Source organism: Eubalaena glacialis, chromosome 10 (genome assembly GCF_028564815.1).
Source record: "Eubalaena glacialis isolate mEubGla1 chromosome 10, mEubGla1.1.hap2.+ XY, whole genome shotgun sequence".
In the NCBI taxonomy this organism is placed as follows: Eukaryota; Metazoa; Chordata; class Mammalia; order Artiodactyla; family Balaenidae; genus Eubalaena; species Eubalaena glacialis.
Window position 1 is genome coordinate 14,643,915 of NC_083725.1, and position 24,476 is coordinate 14,668,390.

At 53.8% G+C, this 24,476-nt stretch overlaps 1 protein-coding gene across 1 annotated transcript; it reads left to right on the forward strand.

Moving 5' to 3' along the window:
- The first annotated feature begins 7,653 nt into the window (after positions 1-7,653).
- SCN4B (sodium voltage-gated channel beta subunit 4) lies at positions 7,654-22,840 on the forward strand. The gene is made up of 5 exons (XM_061202740.1): positions 7,654-7,755; positions 15,279-15,451; positions 16,411-16,639; positions 18,132-18,261; positions 22,630-22,840. The coding sequence occupies exons 1-5, from the start codon at positions 7,695-7,697 to the stop codon at positions 22,721-22,723; spliced, it is 687 nt and encodes a 228-aa protein (XP_061058723.1). The 5' UTR covers positions 7,654-7,694; the 3' UTR covers positions 22,724-22,840.
- Positions 22,841-24,476: the final 1,636 nt, after the last annotated feature.

The following is a 24,476-nucleotide window of genomic DNA, read 5'->3' on the forward strand; positions in this document are numbered from 1 at the left end:
AGGCCGCCTGTTCTTCCCACAGCCCACACCCAGTCCGAGCCTAGCGCTCGGCACAGCAGCCCACACCAGCCCAGGCTCCTGCCTGCCCCTCCCCAGTGGGCTTGAGTTGAACAAAAAGAGGCCCCCATGCTTCTTGTAAGGGCACAGTTTTGAAAGCTGAGGTTCAGAGAGGGAAAGTAATTCTCCCAAAGTCACACAGTAGGCTAATGACAGAGCTTGGTTTTAGTCGCCATTCCAAGTCCCATTCCACACCTCAGTAGAGTGCCTTTCCTCTTGCTGGTTTGTATATGGTCCGTCTTAGGCCACTTGTCTCCCTCCCATCTTGCAGGTGTTGTGTCTAAAAAACTTCAGGTGAGAGGAAGCTGGGGCAGTGCCTGGTGGGATATGGGTTGGGCAGCTGGGTGCACAGGAGCGTGGGTCCCCACTGAGGTCTCCTGCCCTCCTCCTTTGGCACTTCAGGGGCTCAGAAGGTCCATGCTGGCAGGGCTCTGCAGGCACTCTTCTCGGATGGCCGTGGGGAAATTGACCCTGAAGCCCGCCAGGTTCTAGTCATTCCTGGCTGCCTGCTACCATGCTGATGTGCAGGGCGCCAACCACCTTTTAGGACAGGCTCCGGCCACCCAGTGGTTGGGAGCTCCAGAGGGCCATGGGGAAGGAAGCTCATCTTAGAACTATATCCTGGCATCGTGACATGGCCCATAAATTTGGTCATAAAACAGATTAGCCTAGGACCCCACTCCTCTGCAGGGCTGAGGAGGCCTCTGTCTGGAAAAGGGAGAAAGACAGTGGGAGGGAGGTGGTGGGAGTAGATGAGTTGGGAGTAGGTAGCCTGTAAAGCAGCTTCTCCTTTTCTCTGGCAATAATGACTTTGAGAGTCCACGAGGTGCTGGGAAGGGGGGTAAGTGGACACTGGGTGCTCAGCTTGGCTACTTCGGAGTCCATGAGAGGGGCTGTCCCTTACAGCCTTGGCAAAGTCACTTTTATCCCAACTGCAGCTGCCTCTGCTTCTCAACTGCGACAAATTCCCTGTAAACAGGTGACATAAGGACTAGAACTGTTTGCCTCAACAGACTGAGACCCTCCTGTGGATAAATGGGCAAAAGAAGGGGGTGTGTTCCTCCTGGAGGGGAAGTGTGTGTCACAGCTGATGGCTGATACAGCGGGTGGGGCTGTGGCCACAAGGAGAGGGATTCGCCTTGACCCATTCTGCCCCAGGGCGAAATATTAGGGCTGGCGGACAGAGGCAGATATTGATCCAATGGAAGTCAGAGCTGTGCAGAGGGTTGAGTTTCTCTGAGGTAATGAGCTCCCCATCCCGGAAGGTATTCAAGCATAGCTTGGGGGTGTTGTCGAGAAGATTCATATGTCAGGGCATACTTTTAGATGCTGTCTAAATTTACTGACAATGGCCCTCTGCAGCCCTCATTTTAGGATACAAATGATAGAAGTAGGATTAACTCTTGCTTGCCTGAAGATAAACAGGACACATGAATGGGCAAACTCCTGTCCCTCTGCCTTGTTACTCAGTCACGCTCTACCCCAGGCTGCCTCTGCACTCTTCTACCTGCTTGCCCTATTCATCTTTACCCGACTTAGCAATGGTGGTGGGGAGAGAGTAGGTGGCGAGCCCCTATTCACAGTGAGAAATAGGCCAGAAGAGGGTGGAAATTTGGAGTTAGGAACCCTCAGGAACTTCTTTCCAAAGATCAGGCCAAGTCTAACTTGTATCTTTGGCCCTCCAGCTGGGGCAAAGCTTCCCCTGTCCTTCAATCAAGACCGTAGAAAATGGTGACAATCTTTTCAGCCTTCTCCTCCCTTCACCCTCCTAGCTTTGTCAAAGTCTTCAGCCTTCCCATCCTTGCCCCATAGCATGCTCACACCCTGTGGGCTCTCCACAGGAGCTGATGCTCTTGGGAAGGGCTGTGGGATGGGCGGGCTCATATCCAGCCTCAAAGGGTTTGGAGGGTGGGGCCGGGGTGGTGGCAGGGTGAATGACAGTCGGCTAGACTAATCAGGATGACCACCATTTACTGAGTAGCTACTCTGCCTGGCCCTGAGCTCAGTATTCAATGTGTATCAGCTGACAGTACTCAGGACAACTCCCCAAATATGCATTCTTTTCTCACTTTTACAGATGAGGAGACGTGTTATACTAAGTTATGTGTACACTCAAGGTGACACAGTTAGAAAATAGCAGAGAATTCAAACCCAGGGTGGAGCGATGCCAAAGCCATCAATCACATCAGGCAGTGATTGGGAAAGGGCAGTGGACTGGCCTCTTGCAGCCCAGAGACCTAGGAGTGGGTGGGGGAAGGGTGACTGGGAGCCAATCTCAAAATGACCGTGGACAGCCAGAGATGGGCAAAAGAGTTTGGAAGCAGAGGCAAAGGTTTCCCAGTGGGTCTCTAACACCCCACCTCCTGCCTGGCCTGGCCTCTGACCCCACAGCTCTGTGCAAACAGCTCTGGCCCCCGCTGGCCACCCTCTCCTCTCCTGGTTTCTGAAAACCTATAAAACCTCTTCTTTACCTGCTGACCAGTTGTTTCCATCCCTACCCTTCCTCCTCAGCCTGTGTCTCACTCCAACTTCCCCAGGTTCTCCTTCATTCCAGGCAGACTCTCCCCTGCTCCCATGCTTCTTCCCTTCCTCTTGGTCATCTCTCCTGACCTTCTGCCCCTGCCATATCTCCTCTTCTACTCCACATCCTCCCTCTCCTCTCACTTTGCAAGATCCACTGCTCTCACACTAAAATGTTCATAGCGGATGGGACCAGAACACTTGGGGAGCCCTGCCTGGCGCTCTGCACCATTTTACGCTTCTGGTTTGGTCAGTCTGTCCCAGTGCCCAGTTCAGCGGCAGGACCAGGTCTGCGGTTCCAGGCGGACATCTAGCCATTCAGCTGACTAGGCAGTCCCCCTACAATGAATGACAAACCTTCCCAATGCCTTCGACCCCCAGCCCTCCTGAGCCCCCATCCTCCCATAATGGACAAGCAGTGGGGCATGGTAATCCATGAAACACAGAGGTAAACACAGCTCTGGGGTGCTGGGTAGGGTGGCTGAGACCCTGCCATGGGGCTTCACGCCCTACCCCAAAGTGGCCCAGAATAAAGGGATGCCCAGGACTCACCCCATCTCTGAGCTGCAGTGAGGGAAGCAGACGCCTGCTCCTGGAAGGGGGCACATGCCCCTCTCCAGCTTGGGACTGTCCAGTGAACATCTCCCTGGTCAGAATGTTTTAGCTCCCTCCTCCCTCTGCCCTCCTCCTCCCAATGAGCTCATCTGTCTGGGGCTCCCCACCCCCCTTTGCCTGAAAGGATGTTTGGAAAGAACCTGGCAGAAAACAGAAAAAGAGGAAGGGAGGGATGGAGGAGGTGGCTGCCTACCTGCCTGAGCCCAGAGCCCTTAGAGAAAGTGGAGATGGGTGAGGAGGGTTCAGGAAGAGTTTATCGCTACTCCAAGTCAGATGCGAGGTGGGCTGGGGAGCAGCGGGCAAGGTGGCCAGTACTGGTTCCTTGCTGGGCTGCTGAGCCACGTGCCTGCGGGTTGGTTGGGTGCATGCTGTCCTGTTAACCCCCTCAGCACCTGCCAGACTTCAGTGGATGCTGAGACTGTGGCTGAGGCAAGTGAGCACTGAGCTGGAGGGCAGGAATGGTGAGTCGGGATGGGCAGGGAACAGACCTAGGTGCATTAGAAGGAGGCTCCCAAACGCCTGGCCAGGTAGCATCCACCCAACCCCAACCCCAGAGGCAGAAGGATTTGGGAGCATTCAACTTTAAGTTACTGTATGCAGAGCATCACGGCTCCTGCAGTTCCAGTGCCCTGAGGTTGGGGCCCTGTTTATAACTGGGTTATAAGCTCCTGGTGTCGATCTGAGTGATCCGAGGTCAGAGGGAGAGGGGCTGGGAGGTGGGGGCATTGCCGGTGGGGGGGGGATCCCTGCAGAGCCTCCTCTCCTCTGCCTCTCTGACCTGGGTCAGCGCGGCTGCCGGCCAGCTCCATTACCTGCAATGCCCCGACAGGAGCCGCGAGGGCTTATGGGGGAGGCGGAAAGGCAGGCAAGGGCAAGGGCAATAGGGGAGCCAGAGGAGGAGGAGGCTCCCTGCCAGGCTCTTATCACTTAGAAGGAACTCCTCTCAAAATAGCTCTGGAGACCTCACCGGAGCTCTCCCTTCCTCCCCTGCCGGGGTCTTGGCTAGCTTTCTGAGAATTGACAGGGGATGGAATCCTCCATCTACCCACCCCGGTGGAGGTGGAAGGTGGGACCGCCCCCAGGGTTGAGTACCTTCCTGGGTAAAAGCAACTCCCAGAGGCTGGGAGCTGGAGCTCTGCCCCCATTTCTGCCCGTGCCACTTCCCCACCACACACTGAACCTCATACCTGCGCTCCTTCCTAGTTCCCATCCTGCTCCCCGGAGGGCCAGGGTGGAGGCGGAGGGCAGGAACCGAGGGGCTTGCCTGGTCTCAGAGAGGACTGTTGGACTAACTGCTTCAAAGAACCTGAGCCCTCCCCCGCACACCCATCCCCCTGGAAAAATCTCCTTTCCCCTTAAATCTAGGCCCTATCTCCTCCCACCTGAGAACAGCTTCCTGGCAGCTCCTTGGCTCAGGATCCAGTCCCTCTCTGCATCCCTGAAAACTTGGTCTTCAAGGTATTTCTGAGCCAGGCTGCCCAAGACCTGAGTGTGCAGGACCCCACCACCACGAATCCAGCCTGCTGGGCACAGCGGGGGGCTGTGTCCAAACCACCATCCTGCCCTCTAGGGACCGCCAGCAGGAGGAAGAGAAAGAGCCAAAGTGCCCGTCCTTCTGATCGATGGACAAGGGTTTTGAGAATTTTTGAGGAAAGTGCTCTCTAAATGTAGAATTCCTCTAGCCGCTAATGCATCTTTCAAGCACTTTTTCTGCCCAGCTGTGGAGCCCTCCTGATGTTCTTTAGAGGAAAGCTGGGGGTGTGGAGGGAGGGAATCAAATAATGGGGGAAGTTCTAATTCTGACTTTAAGAATCACTTTCTCTGTGACCTTGGGCCACACATTCTACCTCTCTGGGCCTGTTTCTTCATTTGGGAGGCGTGTGGGTTTCCTAAGGACCCTTCTGGCTCTAAGAATTGGTGAGAGCAGCGAGGCAGCTGAGAAGACGGAGGGCACGGAGGAAGCTGGCACCTTTTCGTGTCACCAGGGTCTAAAGATATCCAGGGAGTGCTGTCCCCTCCCTTCCCCTTTCTCTGGGCAGGGGTCACTTTCCTTCCTTTTGGCTCACCTCCTGTCTCAAATCAGCCTCCGGCTCTGAGAAACATGACCCCTGCTGTAAAAATAAAGTAGGCAGTGTGGATGTCTGGCCCTGTGGATCTAGTGTCTGGGACCTCCTGGAGAAGGAGGGGGTAAACGTGCAAACTTGGAGACAGGAAGAGTCTTAGCCTTTTTAGGGCCACAGACCTCTTTGAGAATAACAAGAGCTAAAATGTACTGCGGGCTGACCCTATGCCTAGAACTCTGTTAGCCCTTTTACATGTGATAGTATCTCATCCAGTCTTCATAGGTCCACATCTGATGTTTGTGAGGCCCGGGGCAACTGCACAAATGATAATTACATATATGTCTAAATATAAGTTATGAATCAAGATAACAGAGTGTTAAAACTCATCTATTATCCTCCACCTTTGGTGAATTTTCCTCAGTCTTCATTTTAAGGCCAAGCCCAAAAGCCATTCCCTGGCCTACTCTTCCCTGGTCTTGCTGGGACAGGGGCTCGCATGCATGCCTGGGAACCCTCCACCTGCATGTCAAGTGCCATCCACTTCCCACCCTCTGTAAACAGCTGCCCTTTGCCCACTCCCTTGGCCTGTGGGTGCACATCCGGCATGGGCAGCTCCTGAGAGGATTGACCCGGGGAAGAGGCCTGCTCGGAATCGGGTCACGTGAACAGGGAATTCCAGGGTCCCGGATGTTCGGAGCATGGTCTAGAAGGGGAGGTGTATAGACTACCCTCCCTTCTGTCCCAGGAACCACTTTTCCAGTGAGGAGGCGTAGGGCCAGAGGAGGGCCAGAGTGAGGCCCTCCAAACTCGGGAGCCCAGGGCTGAGGCCCCTTTGCCCAGGTCTAAGGGTGGCATCGCTCTTAACAATTGCATGAGGTGAATATCGTCACTTTCACCGTATTACAGATGAAGCTTCTGCAGAAGATTGCATAACTTGCTCAAGGTCATACGACAATAAATGCTGGGACTTGATTCCCCAGTGCCTAACTCCAGAGCCCCTATGCCACTCTCACAGCTGTACTGAGCAAGCCTCTCTCCTGGAAAAAAAGAGAGACATTCAGCATTTCCAGTACAACCTCAAGGGGTCCATGATCTCTGAAGCCCACCAGGGACCCCAGGTTAAGAAGGTGGGCGGTGCGGGGGCAGTAGCAGAGGTCAGGGCATGAAGTGGGAGCAGGTTTCCAGGTCTGAACCAGCCTCCAGACAGGCAAAGGTTGCAGGGTCAGGACCTCAGACAGGACCTGTGGTGGCGGGAGGGGGCTAGGATGGTTGGGAAGGGGCTGCTGAGGAGGATATCAGACATGAGTTACCAAACCACCCCAAATAGCACTACTGACTTGTAACTCAAGAGGGTCTGGGAAAAAGCCCTCGGACCTGGCTGTGACCCCCCAAGCCCAGAGGCCTGCCCTGGGCTCCTTGACCCCCACCCCAAAAGGGAGGCGAGGCCAAGGGAGTCTTCCAGGATTCTGAAGGACTCAGGACACCCTTGGAGGGGGGTAAAAGGGGAGGGTCTGAGGGGGTGGCCTAGGTGGGAAAAATGAGAAGTAGGGGCGCCGCGGGAGGGTGAAGCGGGGCTTGGACCCGATCGGTGGTGTCTGGCCGATTCCGTAACCAGGAACATCATGATTTTCGAGGAGTCCATGAAGCAATGGGAGAGGATGGTGGGCGGTGGCGGGGACAGTTTACAGTTGGAAGCCGGGTTCCCGGGACCCTGCACAGCGGGGCTCCGCGAGGCTGCACACTCGCGGGTCGGCGGCCGCGGCGGGCAAGCCCGCACACTCCCGCCGGCTGCTGCAGTGCTGGCTGCGGGCATCCGAGCGGTCCCTTCGCGGCCCCGGGAGAGGGAGCCGCTCCCCTACTCGTGTTACCCAAAGCAGAACATCACAGCCTTCCAACACCCGAAAAGCTCCATGTCTACTCCTCCCCAAACTATCCTCCTAATTGGCAGCTCAGCGCACGGGATGATGCGCGCGGCTGAGGGCGTCCCTGCAGTGCGAAGCCGCAGCCGCCCAGCCCGAGCCGGAGAGGAAGCAGGGGTGGTGGTGGCGGTGGTGGGGGCGGTGCAGCAGGCTCCCGGGGCGCGGGGACCACGAGGCGGGGGCGCCCCGGGCTCCGCGGCGGCCACCGCCCCTCCTGCGGCTGGAGCGCTTCCAGAGCAGAGGAGCAGCGCCGCTCGCCTCTGCACTAGCTCGGAGGTCCTCCTGCTCTCCGTCCTCCTCCTCGGGCTCCTCCTTCTCCTCCCCTTGCTCCCGCAGCCGGCTCCTCCTCTCCCTCCCTCCCCCTCCTCGCCCTTTCCGCGCCAACTTTCCCGAGCCCCGGCCGGCGGCGCAGAGCTCCCCGGCAGCCTCGGGGCCGACTGCAGACCGAGGGCTGCGAGCGCGGCTGTGACCTGTGTACCCTGTCCCCGCGCCCCTGGTGCGCTCCGCGGAGAACAGCACGATGCCCGGGGCTGGGCACCGAGGCGCAGCCCGGGCGAGATGGCTGGGCACTGGGCTTTTGGGTAAGGCAGCCCTGGCTTGGTTTCTTCTGCCTCTTCCCCCCACCCTTCCCCCACCTTCCCCCAGAGGAGGAGACACTTAGAAGAGCAGCGCCTTGGACGGGGTGGGCTTTGGAGTGCGGCACGGAAGGAGCATCGCGGCTACCGCTTCTTGCCGGACGCGGGGCTCGGACTGCTGAGCTCCCTGGGGACCGTGCACCGTCCCCTGCCCCATCCGGCCAGCCCGCCCCGAGATTAGTTCTTTGCTGTCTGTGGTGCCTTCAGCCCCGGGCTTCTAAAGCGGAATCTTGGGGCCCAGAGTTCGGAGGTTTAAGCGTGCTGGGGGAGGGTGTCTTTGCCTTGGGCGTAGGGGATGCCAGGTGGGTTTGCATCCCAACGTGTGATTGTTGGGATGCTGGTTTCTACCTCTGCCCAGAGCCGTTTGCAACTTGGATGCTTGTTGCCCAGGCAGTAGCGTGCACCAGTTGGGGGTGGAGGAGCTCCCCTTCCTCCTGGTCCTTTTTCTGTTTGACTCCTCTGCTCTCTACTTCCTCCAGTGCCCATTGCCTTCCCTGCAGACTGGATGGGGTTGGAGGGACTTGGAGGACAGTTCAAGCCCCTATTTATTTATTTATTTATGGCCGCGCGCCGCCTGCTTGCGGGATCTTATTTCCCCGGCCAGGGATTGAACCCGCGCCCTCGGCAGAGAAAGCGCGGAGTGGTAACCACTGGACCGCCAGGGAATTCCCCAAGCCCCCTTTTAGGAAGGATCTTACCTCTCTTCTTAGGTAAAGATTCCATGAGGGTGGGGGGGAACCTGTTTAACCTGCTCCTGGCTCTTCCTTTTTGGGATGAGTATGAAGACGGAGGGGGCACATCCAGAGGACACAGAAGGAACAGATTATTATCTATTAATATGCACACGATAGTTTTTTTTTTTAAATTAATTAATTAATTTATTTATTTTTGGCTGTGTTGGGTCTTCGTTTCTGTGCGAGGGCTTTCTCTAGTTGCGGCAAGCAGAGGCCACGCTTCATCGCGGTGCGCGGGCCTCTCACTGTTGCGGCCTCTCTTGTTGCGGAGCACAGGCTCCAGACGTAGGCTCGGTAGTTGTGGCTCACGGGCCCAGTTGCTCCGCGGCATGTGGGATCTTCCCAGACCAGGGCTCGAACCCGTGTCCCCTGCATTGGCAGGCAGATTCTCAACCACTGCGCCACCAGGGAAGCGCCACACGATAGTTTTGAGAGTCAAACTCCAACAGATTGGGGGATGATATTTATTAGTCCAGAATGTAATCGCCTCATAAATCATAGCTGGATTTCAATGTAAGCCGATTCCATCTCTGGCACCCGCACCGCTTCCTGTTTATATTTGTCAGATTTGGCTTTTGGCAGCTGCCCCCTCATCGGGTCAGGCACACCATGTAGGCATTTGGGCTGAAAACAGGGAGACAGAAGTCTTTAAGGGCGGTCACTGCTGCTTCTGCAAATGTAAACTGTGTGCAGACCTGTCACGTTGGCACCTGGTGGAGGAGGGGGGATAGAGTATGTCTTGCACTCAGGAGCCACTGATTTTTATTACATCCCCACAGCTGGATAGAAGCCACTGGTGTTCTCTCTTGTACCTTAGGCACAGATATGCTGGTTTCACAGTGATCCTAGGAAGTGGGCCTCTGTGAGGACTGAGGCTCCTCTTCATGGGCTGGGCACAGTGCCACTCTACACTAGCTGCCCTTCACCCCGTCCCTGATCAGCCCGAGTTCCCACTGTGGCCATGGCCATTTTATCCTCAACTGCAAAGTTGAGGATAACATGGGTGCCAGTCCCTTCCTAAGCATGTAACTGGTAATGTATGTGTCCTACCCACCCCTTCCTGTTCCCTGATTTGCTTAATTACTGTGATCTCTGTGTAATTATCACTTGTGAGGGTGCTATGTTGCCCCACCCTCTTTCCCTTGGTATGTATTTATTAAGGGCTTGTTTAATGAGAAGGCGATTAAGGAGAGGGTGCTGAGTCCCACTCAGAGGAAGGAAAAGGAAAGGGTAAGTAAGGAGTTCATGGAGAAGAGGATGGGAAAGGGGGGAAATGGAGAAAGACCCCAGGTTTGAATCTGGAACCGGGGATTTGTTCTTCTTCTGGAGATGCAGGCCTGTGGGGTCTCCCAAGCCCTAATGCCTGCCGTGGCTGGTGGGACCAGCATGCTAGGTAGACCCCAGGTACAGATCCTCCCACTTTGCCCTGTTGCTGTGGGTGTAGGGCTCTCTGCGTAAGCCACGGGCTGGCTGAACCAACGCAGCCGTTCCGTGGCCTGCAAGAGGAGGGGTGGGCACTCTGCTTGGACTTGTTTGCAAAGCTGGTTTTGTTGAGCATCCAGTGTTGTCTCAGGGGCATGTTTCTATCCCGGCAAAGCCCCTGGGTGTGGGCCGGAAGGAGGCAGCTTGCCTAGGGAGAGGGAGCTGAAATCTTTCCTCTGTCTCTGGGTCCAGGGGCCTTCCTGGCTCAGCCTTGCCCCCCCACCCCCCACCCCACGGCCCACAGGGCCTGCACCCCAGGAGGGGTCTTGTCCTGCTGACCTCGGCCCACTTTCTGCCTCCCAGCTCTAACTTTGAGCCTGTCTGACTCCCCCGGGGTCCAGAGTGTATCAGCTTCCTTATTAAAGTCAGCTGTGATTCCGCCTGCCCTGCCAGGAGAGCCCTGGGAGCTAAACTTAGAGAGGGCACCACGCTGCCCCTCTTTCCTCCCCCCACCCCAAGGTGGGTGTCACTGTCCCCGGATGTGGGAAAAGGTGGCAGAATGTTTCCGCCTTGGCATTTGCCTTGGAAGGTCTGATGGTAGCCCTGAGATCCCTGCTGGTGTATTTAATGGTAACATTTACATGTACCAAATACATTTTTACTTTAAATGGGAGGCCTGAGTCAATCCTTAGACAAAACCGCAGCACCCAGATGATATAGGAGGGGACCGATCAGTAAATAGCAAAGAAAATGGCTGCTCTGAGAGTGGCTCAATGGTTAGGGTCTTTCAGTGAGCAAAGGCAAGGCTTAGGGGCTTAGGATTGAATTCCACAAGATCATGAGTAGGAGGACTTGTTCATCAATCCCACGATGCCAGAAAGAGGCCCTCAATCTGAAAAATACACAAGAAATTCTAAAGAGTTTAGTTTGGGACAATGCAAAGGAAGTCCTTCTTTATCTAAGGAAATAACCACATGGAAATAATTACCTCCAAGAAGTAATACAAGGTGAAAGTATAAAACAGCGTGTGAATGGCCTGGAGATATTGTTGACTGACACTGGTCATTAAGTTGGGGTGCCTTGGGTACATCTAGACCTGTGATGGGGGCCAGCTCTGTCTCTCTCCCTCCCTTTAAACACTATCCTTCTCTACCTGCAGAGTGCCCAGGCCAGAGGATGGACTCACTGAAGCCCTTCTTGTGTTTTATAAGCTCATGTTTTAGCTTTATACCAAGCTTAGAAGGTAGGAAAGACAGCCATCCCTGGTTTGGGGCTATGGCACCTCTGACTTTCTCAAGGTCAGCAGGCAGAGTGGGGCCTGCCTTGTGTCTGCTGACCCATCCACCCTGGCTCGGGTCATCCTGCTGAAGTACCTCTCGGGGTCCTCTAGTGGATTTATACCTGCCCCTGCTCCCTCCTCTCCCGCCAGCGCAGGCTCACAGGGGAGAAGGTACAAGAGGCAAGCCCCTGGGCTTTCCTGTGAACAAGTCTCCCAGACACAGCCGGCAGGACTTTTGCCTGCTGGGAGGGCGTGCTGTGGAGAAGCCAGGCTTGCTCAGCCTCTCTGATGCCTTAACTCGGGCAGGGCTCTGAACTTCTCCGTGGAAACGTCTCTGCCTTTCCTTTGTCCCCTCCAGGCTACGATGGAAATGGCAATGCTTCACTCTGGGAGTCGGGGAGTCCCGAGTGTATTAGAGTTAAGTCATCCACATAGGCACACATTAATCAGGCAGAAATGTGCACTGTCATCAGCCAGACCTTAAAGAAATACTTTTCTCCTCTGTTCTGGACTTTTTTTTTTTTTTTTTTTTGCTTCTATTTAAAGCAGTCAAATAATTTCACTTTTGATGTGTATCTTTGGTGCTCTTGGATAGCCCATTCTGGCTGAGGCTGGGGAGAGGGATTTGGCCCCTGACTTGCATTCGCCGCCACCTTCCCCAGGATCCCGAGCACTGGAGGCTGGCGGTGTGGTGATCCTTGGAGCACGTGCTCAGGCCCCGAGGGAGCGCTGTGGCCATCAGGAAGCTGCCTTCTCCCGAGAGGTTCCCCGTCACAGCTCTGCACTCTGCTTCTTGGTTTGCGGGGGCGGTAGGGGGTGAGAAGCAAAGCTGGGGTCTCCGATCAGAAGGCCATCTTCTAGGCTGGAGGGTGGAATCTCATGTCTGGCTCCCGTCCCTAGACCTCTGGGGCAGGGGGTTGGGGGAGGGGAGAGAGAAAAAGAAAACCACGAGTGCTAAGGAGAGCTTGGCCCTGACAGCACTGTTCTCTTGGAGAGGCACCGTCACAAAGGGGTGGACAGCAGAGCGCCGTCTGTACGCTGCTTATTCCACTCACCAGTTGTGTGGCCTTGAGCAGGTTAATCTCTCTCAGCCTCTTTCTTCATTTTGTATGTTGGGGATAAAAATAATAACTAACTACCTCATAGGATGATTATGAGGATTAAATGGGACAGTGCATGTAAAATGCCTGTCCTATTGTATAATAGGTGCTCAATTCAGAGTCACCATTTATTATGTGGCCCTGGGCAAGTGACTTAACCTCTCTGAGCCTCAGTTTCATTGCCTGTAAAATGAGAAAAATGATACCTAACCTTTTGGCATTCTAATAAAACTTGGAGTTAACAGGTAGAAATCCTCTTGCACAGTGCTTCTCAAAGTGTCATCCCTGACCACAGCATTCCCTGGGGCCTTCTTAGAAATGCAAATTTCCAGGCTCCATTCTGCCTGGTAGATCAGAAACTCCCGGGGTGGGGCCGGCAGAGCTAGCTGTAATTGCCCTCCAGGTGATTCTGATGATCTGTGAATTTGAAAGCCACTGCTCTAGAACAATTCCTGGCACAGAGGAGCCGATCAAAGAATGAAGGCTAATTGAAATGACCTCTCAGCACTAACTGGAACCCAGCAGGTGGGCAAACCCTGCTGTTTTAGGATGTAAGGAAGGACTTTCTTGCTTTGGGGCTTTGGGATGCTAGAAATGTCTCTTTTTGACCTTAGGTAAGTCACCTAACCTCTCTATGCTCAGTTGCCATGTCTGTAATAGGGAGGTATTACAGTACACCACTCATAGCATGGATGTGAAGGTTAAATGTGCCTGGCACATAGTAATTGCTGAATAAATATCAGCAGTGGTTGACAGTGGCAGGGGATCCTGGGCACAGGGTGTTATTTCTGAGCTTCGTGGTACGAGCAGTCCACTTTGCCTTCAGAAGTGAAGTGGATGTGAAGAAGCTGAGGGGGGCCCTGAGAGCAGAGTTGGGCTGCCAGCTCTCCTTGGAGCTCCTCTTATTTATTTATTTATTTGGCTTCGCGCAGCATGTGTGATCTTAGCTCCCCACTGCCAGGGAACTCCCCCTCCCCTATTTAAAAAGCATTGCCCAGGTGGCACCAGGCATCATTATCTCATGTGGGCAAAACAAGAGGAAGCTGGTTTATGATGTAGCATGAGGGAATTAAGTTTGACAAAGGAGGTCCTTCCCTGGGAGTGAGGATGGCAGAAGGAGCAAGGTTGGTGGCCTTTAAAACAAAGACTGACCCTGGCTGTCTTGGGAACCAGAGCAGTTCTGGGAATTGCCTTTAGAGCTGGGAGCTGACCTGGCCTGAGAAGGGTTCTCAAGTGGCTCAGCCACAAAACCCAGTCAGTTCAGCCAAGTTTCCTCCCATTTTGGGTCTTGGTTGTCCTGTCTCTAAAATCAGGCAGTGGCAACTTAGTGTCTGTAACATGAATCAGTCTGGATACTTTAGCTCTTACACTCTGGGAGCCCTAGGCTGGAGGTCCAAGTAGTTGAGAGAAATTACAGTCTGAGAAGAGATGCCGGGGAAACTTTGGCGTAGGAGTTGGTGCAGCCGGATGGATGCTCTCAACTGCCCACTAGCCCTGGGGTCAGACCCCAGTTCAGATTTCAACTGCCTCTAGAAGTTGTATGACTTTGGCCAAGGCACAAGGCACTTTGCTCTTCTGAGCCTCATTTTTCCCACCTGTAAAATGTGATTAATAAGACCACCTTACAGGTGTGAGGTGAGGGTGATATGAGATTACTCACACATAGCCTTAGCAAGCATCCCGGCCCAGGAAAAGGTCATTATTCTCAGGGTCACTGGAAACCTGAGAAGGACTCCTTCTGAGTCCTCACCCAGGGTGGCCCTGGGTGCCAGTTTCATCTAGGGGCAAGGAGAGCTACTCTCTAATTCCGACACCCCTCTTCCCCATGACCTTGAGGTACGGTGGACTATCCTCAAGGACTTTGTAGGACAGGAGGACCAGGTTCCCTTACAAGAACTCATGAGGCAGGGCCTGGAGGCCACGAGTGGAAATTCACGATTGCCACCTGCTCAAGTGGCAGGGGTGGTATTGATGCGAGGGTGTGGGAAAGAAGCAGGGGCGGGGGTGTGGGGCGCGGGGGATGTTCCCAGGACAAGAGGCCGCAGTGGGGCTGCGGGGAGTGGGGGGGAGGATGGGCTACTTCGGGTCAGGAGGGGACGGAATGTGCAGCGCCCTCTCCAGGCACCCCGCTTGCGTGCACCCGGTTGCCCGCAGTCGACCTCCACAACGTGGTCTTCCGCCCTTACTTTCTCTGCGTTATTGCTTCACCCGCTCGGTTCTCGCTGCTGCTGACCGATGCCCAGACGTGCTCTGTTGCACGCCCCCCCCCGCCGGATGCCATCCCGGTCCGCCCTGTCTCCCTTCTCCTCTCGGGGTCCCGCGCGGTGGTTCAGCAAGGTTCAGCGGGAGGCGCCCCTCTGCCTCTCCGCCCCTTGGGGCCGGTGGGAGCCGCCAGGGTCGGTGATGAGTGGCTGCTGGGCCGTGTCCAGGGACGGCGATGGCCGTTTTCCTCTTCTTCACCTCACGGGACCCCCTCAGCCTCCCAATACCCCACCCCCAATCCCGAAAACGTAATGGGGGTGCCGCGCACAGCCCTCGGGGAAATTCCCAGCGCGAACGGGAGGCGCGGGTCCTGCACTTGGGGGCGATGCAGGGACCGCATCCGCAGGTTAGGGCGCGCGGACTCGCGGCACGGAGGCAGGGGCCTGGTTCTCCTGGGTTGGGGTGACTCCTGGTGGTCACTTAGAATGCCACAAGGGCTGCTAACTGGCTCGGAAGTCCATCCAGCTCAGGCCAAGCGGGAGAATGAATCACGGCGGTGGCCCAGGCAGTGTACGTTGAAGTAAAGAGAACCATCTTCCTGATATTGACACCAAGGGTGATAGAGACCTCCCTGCCTGACCAAGCCACTCCACCCTATCCGAGAGGTCCCTTCCAGGGCTCCAGCCTGGAGGTTCCGATGGGGTTTTAAGGGAGGTGGTGCCCCTCACACAGGTCTCTTCCTGCTCCCTGTGTCCCTGTCGCTGGAGGTATCTGTGGGAAAGGCCACTACCATCTACGCTGTCAACGGCACGGAGATCCTGCTGCCCTGCACCTTCACCAGCTGCTTTGGCTTCCAGAACCTGCGCTTCTGGTGGTCCTACAACAGCAGTGATACATTCAAGATTGTAAGTAGGCGGGGAAGGGACAGGACAGCTCAGATCCTCCTCCCTTCCTTGTCGCCTCACCCCTGCCTCCCATCCCAGGCTCTGGTCATTTCTGGACTGACCCCACGGTGATGGTCCCCAGGACCTTTTGTCACCTTTTCTCCCAGTATTCTTTTCGGAGCCTGTCTAGAAGGATCTAAGTGGGAAGGATGCTTAGATTGTGTTGCCAGAATTTGGGGGGTCTGTTGGAATTCTTGGCTAGAGTCTTCTGTCTGGTCTGAAGAAATACCTGAAACTTGGTTAGCTTGTGTAAAAATTAATACTTTAATGTAAAAAACAGGAGAGACAAGACCTTTGGAAGACTTGGAGAGGGGGAATGAGAAGAGTCCAAATCGGAGGAGGGCCGGGGAACAGGCCTTGGAAGGATGGGAGGGCAAGCTGGAGAAGAGAAGGGGCCAGGGCTGTGGCCACGGGTGGAGATGGAGCAGTCAGCAGGTGCTTGTTGAGTACTCACTCTGCAATCTCGTAGGGGACCAGACGCCACAAGAGACTGACTCTGCATGTACCCTGAACTCAGAGGGTACTGATGCACAGTGCTGTGGGACTGAGCCACGTCCTGATGGAGGGTCAGAATTCAGGCAGATGGGATGTGGCGTCAGCAGAGGCTGGGGGGAGTGACAGAGGGAAACGAGTGTGGTATTTGCAGGATTCGTTACTTAAAAGGCTTTTATGAAGAGAACAGTAAAAGCATGCTACATTCTAGGGAGACCTTAATAACAGAAAGTGGGTTTAGCCTGAAGCCAGTAAAATCCAGGTGAGACAGGCAGAGCTATCGATACTGGAAGGAAACCACCGGGGGAGGGCTCTTCCTGGACCTGGGCAGGGAGATACCCAAGGAGTGGGCTGGAGTGATGTCATGACTCTCGAAAGGACCTTGATTCTTTCTTGGCCACCTCCTTGCTCCCCTCTTCCCCCCACAGCTCATAGATGGGATTGTGAAGAATGAGAAGTCAGACCCCAAGGTGAAGTTGAAAGATGATGACCGCATCACTCTGGAGGGCTCTGTGAAGGAGAAAATGAACAATATTTCCATTCTGCTGAGGAACCTGGAGTTCAGCGACACGGGCAAATACACCTGCCACGTGAAGAACCCCAAGGAGAATTATCTTCAGCACCAGGCCACCATCTTCCTCCAAGTTGTTGATAAGCGTACGCAGTGAGGGCTGGGTCAAGGGCAGTAAAGTTGGAAGGACGGGGGTGGGGGTGGGTACCCAGTTCAGTGTAATGATGAAATGCACCACGTTGGTGTTTTCTTTCGCTTTATGCTTTCAAGAGCTACTGGAGTTACATCTGGAAGCTTGAATAACTTAGCTTGAATACTTATTCTGCCCCTGAATAGCTTGTGATATACACTTAGGCCTTCTGAGCCTTGTTTTCCTCATCTGTAAAATCTGCATTCGCTTAGGGTTGTTGTGAGAGTTACAGAAGCTACATGGAAGTGTTTTGTAAAGTTCTCCGTATGTGCTGATTATTACTACTCTTGTGTATTCTGTTAGCGACAGCCGATTGGATGCCAGGCATCAAACCAAAAAGTGCTATGAATGATACACAGTGTTCTTTCTCGAGGAATTGACAGGTCAGGGTAGGACAGAAGACAGTTAAACACATAATTGAAACAGGGGCAAAGCATGTAGAGGCACAGGTAACAGCTTGATAAGAATGATCTCTCCCTCTGGAGCTTAAGTCCCAGTTGGTGGGGTTTCAGTCTGACACAGGTGAAACAGACAACGAGGAAGCATGTGATGAGGATGTCACATGATCCCAGACACTGGAGGTGTTTAGGGAAAGGGCTGGAGGAGTTAGGCTGGGTGGGCATCTTTGAGGGGGGAGCCTGGAAGGCTAGGGAGGTACAGAAGCAGAGAAAAAGGAAGGAAACCTGCTTAAGGATCCTGATCGTGCTGTGTTTCTTGTGCGCCTGGGGGTCCACTGCTCCCTAGATGGTGTGGAATTTCTACAGAGGAGATGCTCATGATTCTGGAATTTTTGAAGTTAGGGCCATTAGGATTCTCAGGTGGATTGGATATGGGGGTTTGAAAAAAAGAGAGGAGTCAAGGATGACTCCAAGGATTTGGGCCAGAGCAATTAGAAGGATGGAGTTTTCTCAGCAGAGATGGGGGAGACTGTGGGTGGAGAAGGTTTGGGAAGTCAGGGGTTCAGTTTTCAGTTGAGGGAACTGAGGCTAGAAGAGTTAAGTGACCAGTTCTAGGTTACCACCTGGTAATTGACCATGGAAATCCAGACTACCTGGCTCCAGTGTCTTCTGATCACATAAGAGATGTCACAGGGAGAGTCTCAATTTTTTCTGCATGGGCAAAGGAGACCTAGAAAGAGGCAATGAAAGTCTCATGTTTGAGGGTCAAGTCAAACCCGGGTGCTGTGGTCCCTGAGTCTGAGTTATTCCAGAACTTGTGTGGGTGTCTGCGGGAGGGCATATGTGCAGAGTGTCGGGGGAGAGGGCCGTCTTCCTGTTATGCCTTAGCCTGATGGATGCCATATTCTAGCTTCTCCTGCTTCCTGCCTGAGGTGGGCATGTCCCAGATGTCCAGGTTGGAGGCTCTGGAGCTGTTGGGCTGCCATGGTGCTCCAGGTGACTCCTGCTTCCCTTTTCCACCCCCCTTCTCTCCCTGCTCTGGCCATGAAGTGGAAGAAGTGGACAACACAGTGACACTCATCATCCTGGCCGTTGTGGGCGGGGTCATTGGGCTCCTCATCTTCATCCTGCTGGTTAAGAAGTTCATCGCCTTCATTAACAAGAAGACTCAGGAGAAGAAGTGAGTTGACTCCTGTCCTCCCACCAGCCCACCACCCACTCTCATATTATGGGTGTTCCCAGCATCTTCTCATCTACCGTCATCTACCCCATCTGCCTTCATCCTTCCGTCTGTCGCCTAATCCCATCCTCTCTTTCTAATTCTCCCACTCTCTTTCCTATCCCTGCCACCCTCCTCCCATCTTCCAGCCCCATTCCTAATCTCACTTCCTTTTCCCCATCCTCCCAGTAGGTGTTTGTTGAATACACTGACTTCACTGAGAACATAAATACAACCCACTTGCTCTTCCTCATTCCCCTGTCTTCCTGCCCATCCCGTTAGCCTCTCTCTATTTGCTCAGTCTAAAGTCCTATCAAAGGCTTTAAGATGCCTTTTTTTTTTTTTCAGATTAGGGAAAATATAAGATTCCATGTACAGAAGCTCTAAAATGGGAAGATCCTTCTAGGGTGATGGGAGTCTCTTATTGTGAAATTCTGAAAATCCTAATGAGGGAGATAAAAACAGTCTGAAAAGGCTGATATGGCTGCCTAGGAAGCCCTAGGATAAATTCAGGTATAAGTCAGATATCTGTAAGAGGAAGGGGAGGAAAGATGGGGAGGTACAAAGGGTGCGACCCAGGCCCAGAATTGCCGGAACAGGCAGGCTCCAAAATTGAATGTTGCAAAACCAGAGCAGGCAAAAGGCATTTGAAAGTTGTGTTCTTGGCAAGAAAGATGAGATGAGGCAGGCCTGCCATTGGAGCAGAGAGGGTGAGAGTAACAAGGAGAGGAAGAGAGAAGGGGGAGATGCTCTGTTGGTGTTGGCTTCATTCTGCTCTGTTGAGAAGAAGGAATTAGGCTTGAAAGGGCAGAAATTCCACTGGTAAGAAGGGAAGGCAGCTGAAGGCAGGAAGGGACTTTAGAGAACGGCAGCAGGGAGGCACTGGTTGAGATGATGAACCCTTGGGTTGTCTGCCTGTATCGTGGCCAGAGGCTGGGAGGGTTTTGGAGATCTTGAGAGGGGCCAGGAGCATGGAGCTGGACCAAATTCTGTTTTTAACAATCAGTCTTACTATTGATGGCGAACAAATTTGGAGAACACGTTATTCAACATATGGTTTAAAAGCACTTAGAAAAGAAAACAGTGATCCTTGGGAGCCACCACAAGTGCATCAAAAACAAGGCAGGCTAACATTTTCTTGCTAGCACACAGCTGGATCAGGAGAACGCTATAGGTAGTAATACTTCCTGTCATTCATCGCATGCCTACCATGTGTTAGGTACTCCACCAGGCATTTTTTTATAAAATATGTACAATTTTATTTTGAAGTTGAGCAAAGTGGGGTTCAGAGTGGTTTAGTGACTTGCCTAAGGCTGATAAGTGATAGAGTTGGGATTTGAATCCTGACTTGTTTGCTTTGAAGCTTCAACCATTGCCACCATACCCTACTGATTCATGGGGTGGATCTAGAGTTCAGTCAGTCGTTCTTTCATTCAGTGGCTCTTTTTGAGGTGCTGTGTGCAAGGTACTGTGCCAGGTGCTGCAGGAAATTCTGGAAGGAATGAGATTCTGCCCTTAAGTAAAGAAGACATGTACACAAATCATTGTAACATGAGGCAGAGGGATTAGGGCTGGTGTAGAGGTGTGAGAGAATGCCGCAGGGGTTCAGGAGAGGGTGGAATACTAGGGAAGGCTTTCTGGCCAAAGAGACATTTGTGGTCAGCCTTGCAAGATGGATGTGATTTAAGCCCTGGGGAGGGTGAAGAGAAGGGTGTTCCGGGTGGGGAACACTGAGAGCAAAGACAGGGAGTCTGGGAAACGAGCATGTTCTGGAAAACAAGACATTTATTGTTGTTGTTGTTGAGAGAGTGGGGGGGTGTGATAGGGAGGAAGGGGAGGAAAAACCTGCGAAGGGGGTTGGGACAGACCCTTGAGGACCTGGGAGTCCAGGCTGAGACTGGCTTTCCTCTGACTGCAGGGGAGCTGGGGAGGGCTTGCAGGGCCTGGCTCCATCAGAGGACCCGGAAGAAAGGGTCTGGCCTTGGTGGGCACAGGGACTGGGTGGGGAGGTGGGAGACAGGCCACGGGGAAGCCCGAGGAGGTTCTCTGAGCAGCGAGGAAAGCCTGCATGACAGCAGAGATGTTGCTTCTTCCCAAGAAGAAGGGAGGTGTGGGGCAGCATCTCATGATCAGTTCTGGGCTTTCACATGTGGGTGCAGTTCCCTCTGCCGGGAGTGTCTCCTCCCTCTTTTCCTGCTCATCTTTCTTGGTCTCAGCTTAAAGGACACTTCCAAAGAGCCTTCCCTGACCCTAGAAGGGGCCTTCCTAGGTTGAGTCCCTCCCTGCTATGCCCCCCATCCTATAATTTACCACATTGTATTCAGTTACTTGTTTAATAGCATGTCCCCTGGAAGACTGCAAGTTTTTGGAGAGCAGGCACCATGTCAGTTGGACACCCTTCTAGCCTGACACGGTGCCTGGTAGCCAGTAGGGTCTTAGTAAAGAAATATGGATGGTTAGGTGGATAGGAATTGGCCAGGTTGACTATACCTTAGGTATAGAGAGAGAGAGAGAGATAGATAGATAGATAGATGATAGATAGACCCATCTGAATAGAGGTCTTTAGTGGTATGTCACAGGGCTCTGTTTGTTCATTGCTATTATTAAGACTTGAACTACACTAGGAGTGATATAAGAAACCTAGCAACTATATTGGATGGAGAACAAAATTGAGATCTAGGAGGATCTTTTTTTTTTTTTTTGATTGAAGTATAGTTGATTTACAATGTTGTGTTAGTTTCTGGTGTATAGCAAAGTGATTCGGTTATACATACATACATATATATTCTTTTTCAGATTCTTTTCTATTATGGTTTATTACAAGGTATTGAATATAGTTCCCTGTGCTATACAGTAGGACCTTGTGGTTTATCTATTTTATATATAGTAGTTTGTATCTGCTAATCTCAAACTCCTAATTTATCTCTCCCCCTTTGGTAACCGTAAGTTGTTTTTTTTTTCCTATGCCTGTGAGTCTGTTTCTGTTCTGTAAATAAGTTCATTTGTATCATATTTTAGATTCCACATATAAGTGATATCCTATGGTATTTGTCTTTCTCTTTCTGACTTACTTCACTTAGTATGATAATCTCTAGGTCCATCCATGTTGCTGCAAATGGCATTATTTCATTCTTTTTTATGGCTGAGTAATATTCCATTGTATACATGTACCACATCTTCTTTATCCGTTCATCTGTGGATGGACATTTGGGTTGCTTCCATGTCTTGGCTATTGTAAATAGTGCTGCTATGAACATTGGGGTGCATGTATCTTTTCGAATTAGAGTTTTCTCCAGATATATGCCCAGGAGTAGGATTGCTGGATGATATGGCAACTCTATTTTTAGTTTAAAAAAGCTAAACCTACGTACTGTTTTCCATAATGACTGCACCAATTTACATTCCCACCAGCAGTGTAGGAGGGTTCCCTTTTCTGGATCTAGGAGGATCTTAAGAGGCTGGAGCTATGGACTAAATCCTGCAAGATGAAATTGATGAGGACAAAATGTTAAGTCCTTCCTGAAGGCCTCAAACCCAGGTATAGAAGCCCAGGGTGAGGCTAAGATGTAGTTTAGCGACAACAGCGGTGAAAAAGACTTGGAGGTTTTCATGAGCTGAAAGGTGGGAGTGATGTAGCAGTCAGGTCTTCCCTGGAGAGCCCTGTGCAGCCTGGGCACTGCTGTTGGGGGGCGTTATACTTAAACTGGAGCATGTCCAGCACAGAGTGGCCAGTGTGGTGATGCTCCTGGGGGGTGTCTTCCATCTAACCATCCCTCCTTCCTACTGCCTTCTGCCCTGTCCCACCACCCCCTGCTCACTCCTGCTGTGCCCCTTCCGTCTCGTTCTTCTACCTCTGGTCACAGTGAGCTTCAGGAGGAAGGGCCTGTGGGGCCCTGGGTGAGGAGCGCTTTGCCCTTGGCACACTGCCCGCTGGCCTGTACCCTTCCCCTGGGTTGGCACAGCCGGACAATTGCCCCTCAGCACTGACCCCTAGGAACAGCGCCTTGTACCCTTGCCTTCTGCCACGTTGAGATGACTGGGTGATGCTAGCCTTACTGAGACCTTCCTGTGGGTCAGGCACTGTTCCGAGGGCTCACTGACTCCTCCCAGCAACGCCATGAAGAAGGGGCCATCGTTATACCCATTCTATAGGTGAGGATATGGAGGCAGAGAGGTTAGGCAACCTGGCCTCTGGCTACCATAGCTCTACAGAAGGCCAGGGAGAGGGTCCAGCGCTGGCCTAGGGCACCATGGCTCCTCCTCCACAATTTACCCATCACTTGGGTTCCTCCTTTCACCAGCACCCCACTCTCTCCTCTCTCCTCTCAGGAAGGAGTGCCTCGTGAGTTCGTCAGGGAACGATAATACAGAGAATGGGTTACCTGGCTCCAAGGCGGAAGAGAAAGCACCAACAAAAGTGTAAGCCCTGCTTGGGGCCAAGCAGCCGCCGGGAGCCTCGCTTTCTAATGATGAAACTGATGCCTGAGCCGTGTCCGTGAACCCACGTGCCTGAGACATCTGCTGCTTGGCTCAAACTGTAGTCTTTCCGGGCGGGGAGAAACTGGGGTCCTGTCCAGCCTGCCCCACCCCTCCCCCGCCAGGGCTCCCCAGGGACAAGGGCTGGCCAGGGGAGGGGCCCTGTGGAAGGTTCAGGAAAGGAAAGGAGGGGCTGGAGCGGTGTGGAGAGCCGGTCCCCCGACACCTGGGTAGATGGTCTCCTTCAGTGTCCCCACCCTGGACAGGGAACGCCTTGGTTTTCCTCCCGATGTCTCTTTGTGAGAGACTTGGGGGGTTGGTGAGGGCTGCCCCAGTAGCTGGACCCTGAGTGTGGAGGACTAACCCTTTTACGGTGGGAGTGGCCAGAGGACTCTGTACAGGATCCGAGGGTGGGAGGCTGCTGGAGGGGTCCTACAGTGAGAGGCTCTGATGGATTCCTGCTGCCCCATGTCCCTCTAGTGAGGAACTCCCCTTTCCCCCCACCCCTGGGTGCCTGCTTGCCTGTCTTGGTTCTCCCCCAACCCCCAGACCCCATGCTGCTCAGAGTCTCTGAACCCTCCCAACTAGGGCTGCCACCTTGGTCTTGGGGGGGGTCCTCCTCTGATCTCTGGGCCCTGAGGGCTCATGCAGGGGTCCCTCAGGCCTTCCCAGAGCACTGGGGCGCCACCTACACCTTTCCTAGTATTTCTCCTTGGGGGATCAGGGCTGCAGAGGTGGGCCTCTTGGCCACGGAATGCTCACCCCAGCCCTGCCAACGCTGGCTGCCCCTTCTCCTCGGCATGGCAGGACCATGGCCACTGCTGGGAACTCCCAGCCAGCTCTGCCCTGCTCCTCTTCCCCTGAAGCAGCAGGTGGCGCCATCTTGCTTGAGGAGTTGCCCCTGGGTTCCTCCAGCTTCTCCCTGCCCAGGGGTGTTCATCTCCATCCCTGCGTCAAGGCTTGCCTTCACCTCGGGGACCCTGTTGCTTTGGATGAGAGGGCCCTTGGGTTTTCTGGCTGCTTCCTGCTCAGCTGTGCCCTGCTCTCACCCCGGGGTTGGGGAGGTGCAGGGAGAGAGTGCCCACGGTTTTCCTTTGCTTTTCCACGCACTGGTTTGCACACCCCTTGCGTGTGGGGCTAGTCTGTGCCTTAGCTCCTGAGTCCTGGCTCATGCGGTCCCTCCCCGCTTCAGCCCCTATGGAACAGCCAGCTCTGGTGGGCCCTGGTGAGGGGTCCCGCTGCCCTCACCCAAGGTCAGGCAGGGGACCAGGGAGCTGGAGTTGTGTCGTTAATAGCCCACTGGCCAGCGACTGAGTCTTGGAGGCGTCTGCCAAGTGCTCCCGTGGGCCTCTTACAGGCCATGTCGTGGTATTGTCCCTGTGGGGTTGGGGAAGTGAGGAGGGCCGGGGCTGTGATCATGGAGGAATCCGCCATCTGCTCCCACCCCCTCGCTCTCTTGTTGAATTTCTGACACTCTGTCCTCTGGGCCCCTGGGAGGGATGAGAGGGGAGTAGCCCCCTTTTCCAAAGTGTATGGGGACTGCCTGAGGACTCTCCCTGCCAAAAAGCAGCAGCGAGCGTCCCCAAGGGTGCAGGTTGGGAGAGGAGGAACAGGAGTGCCTGCAGGGCAGCCATGGCTGTGGCCTGTGACCCTCGCCCAGCCTGAGGGGCTTGCAGGGTCCCACTGAGATCTGCCTCTGT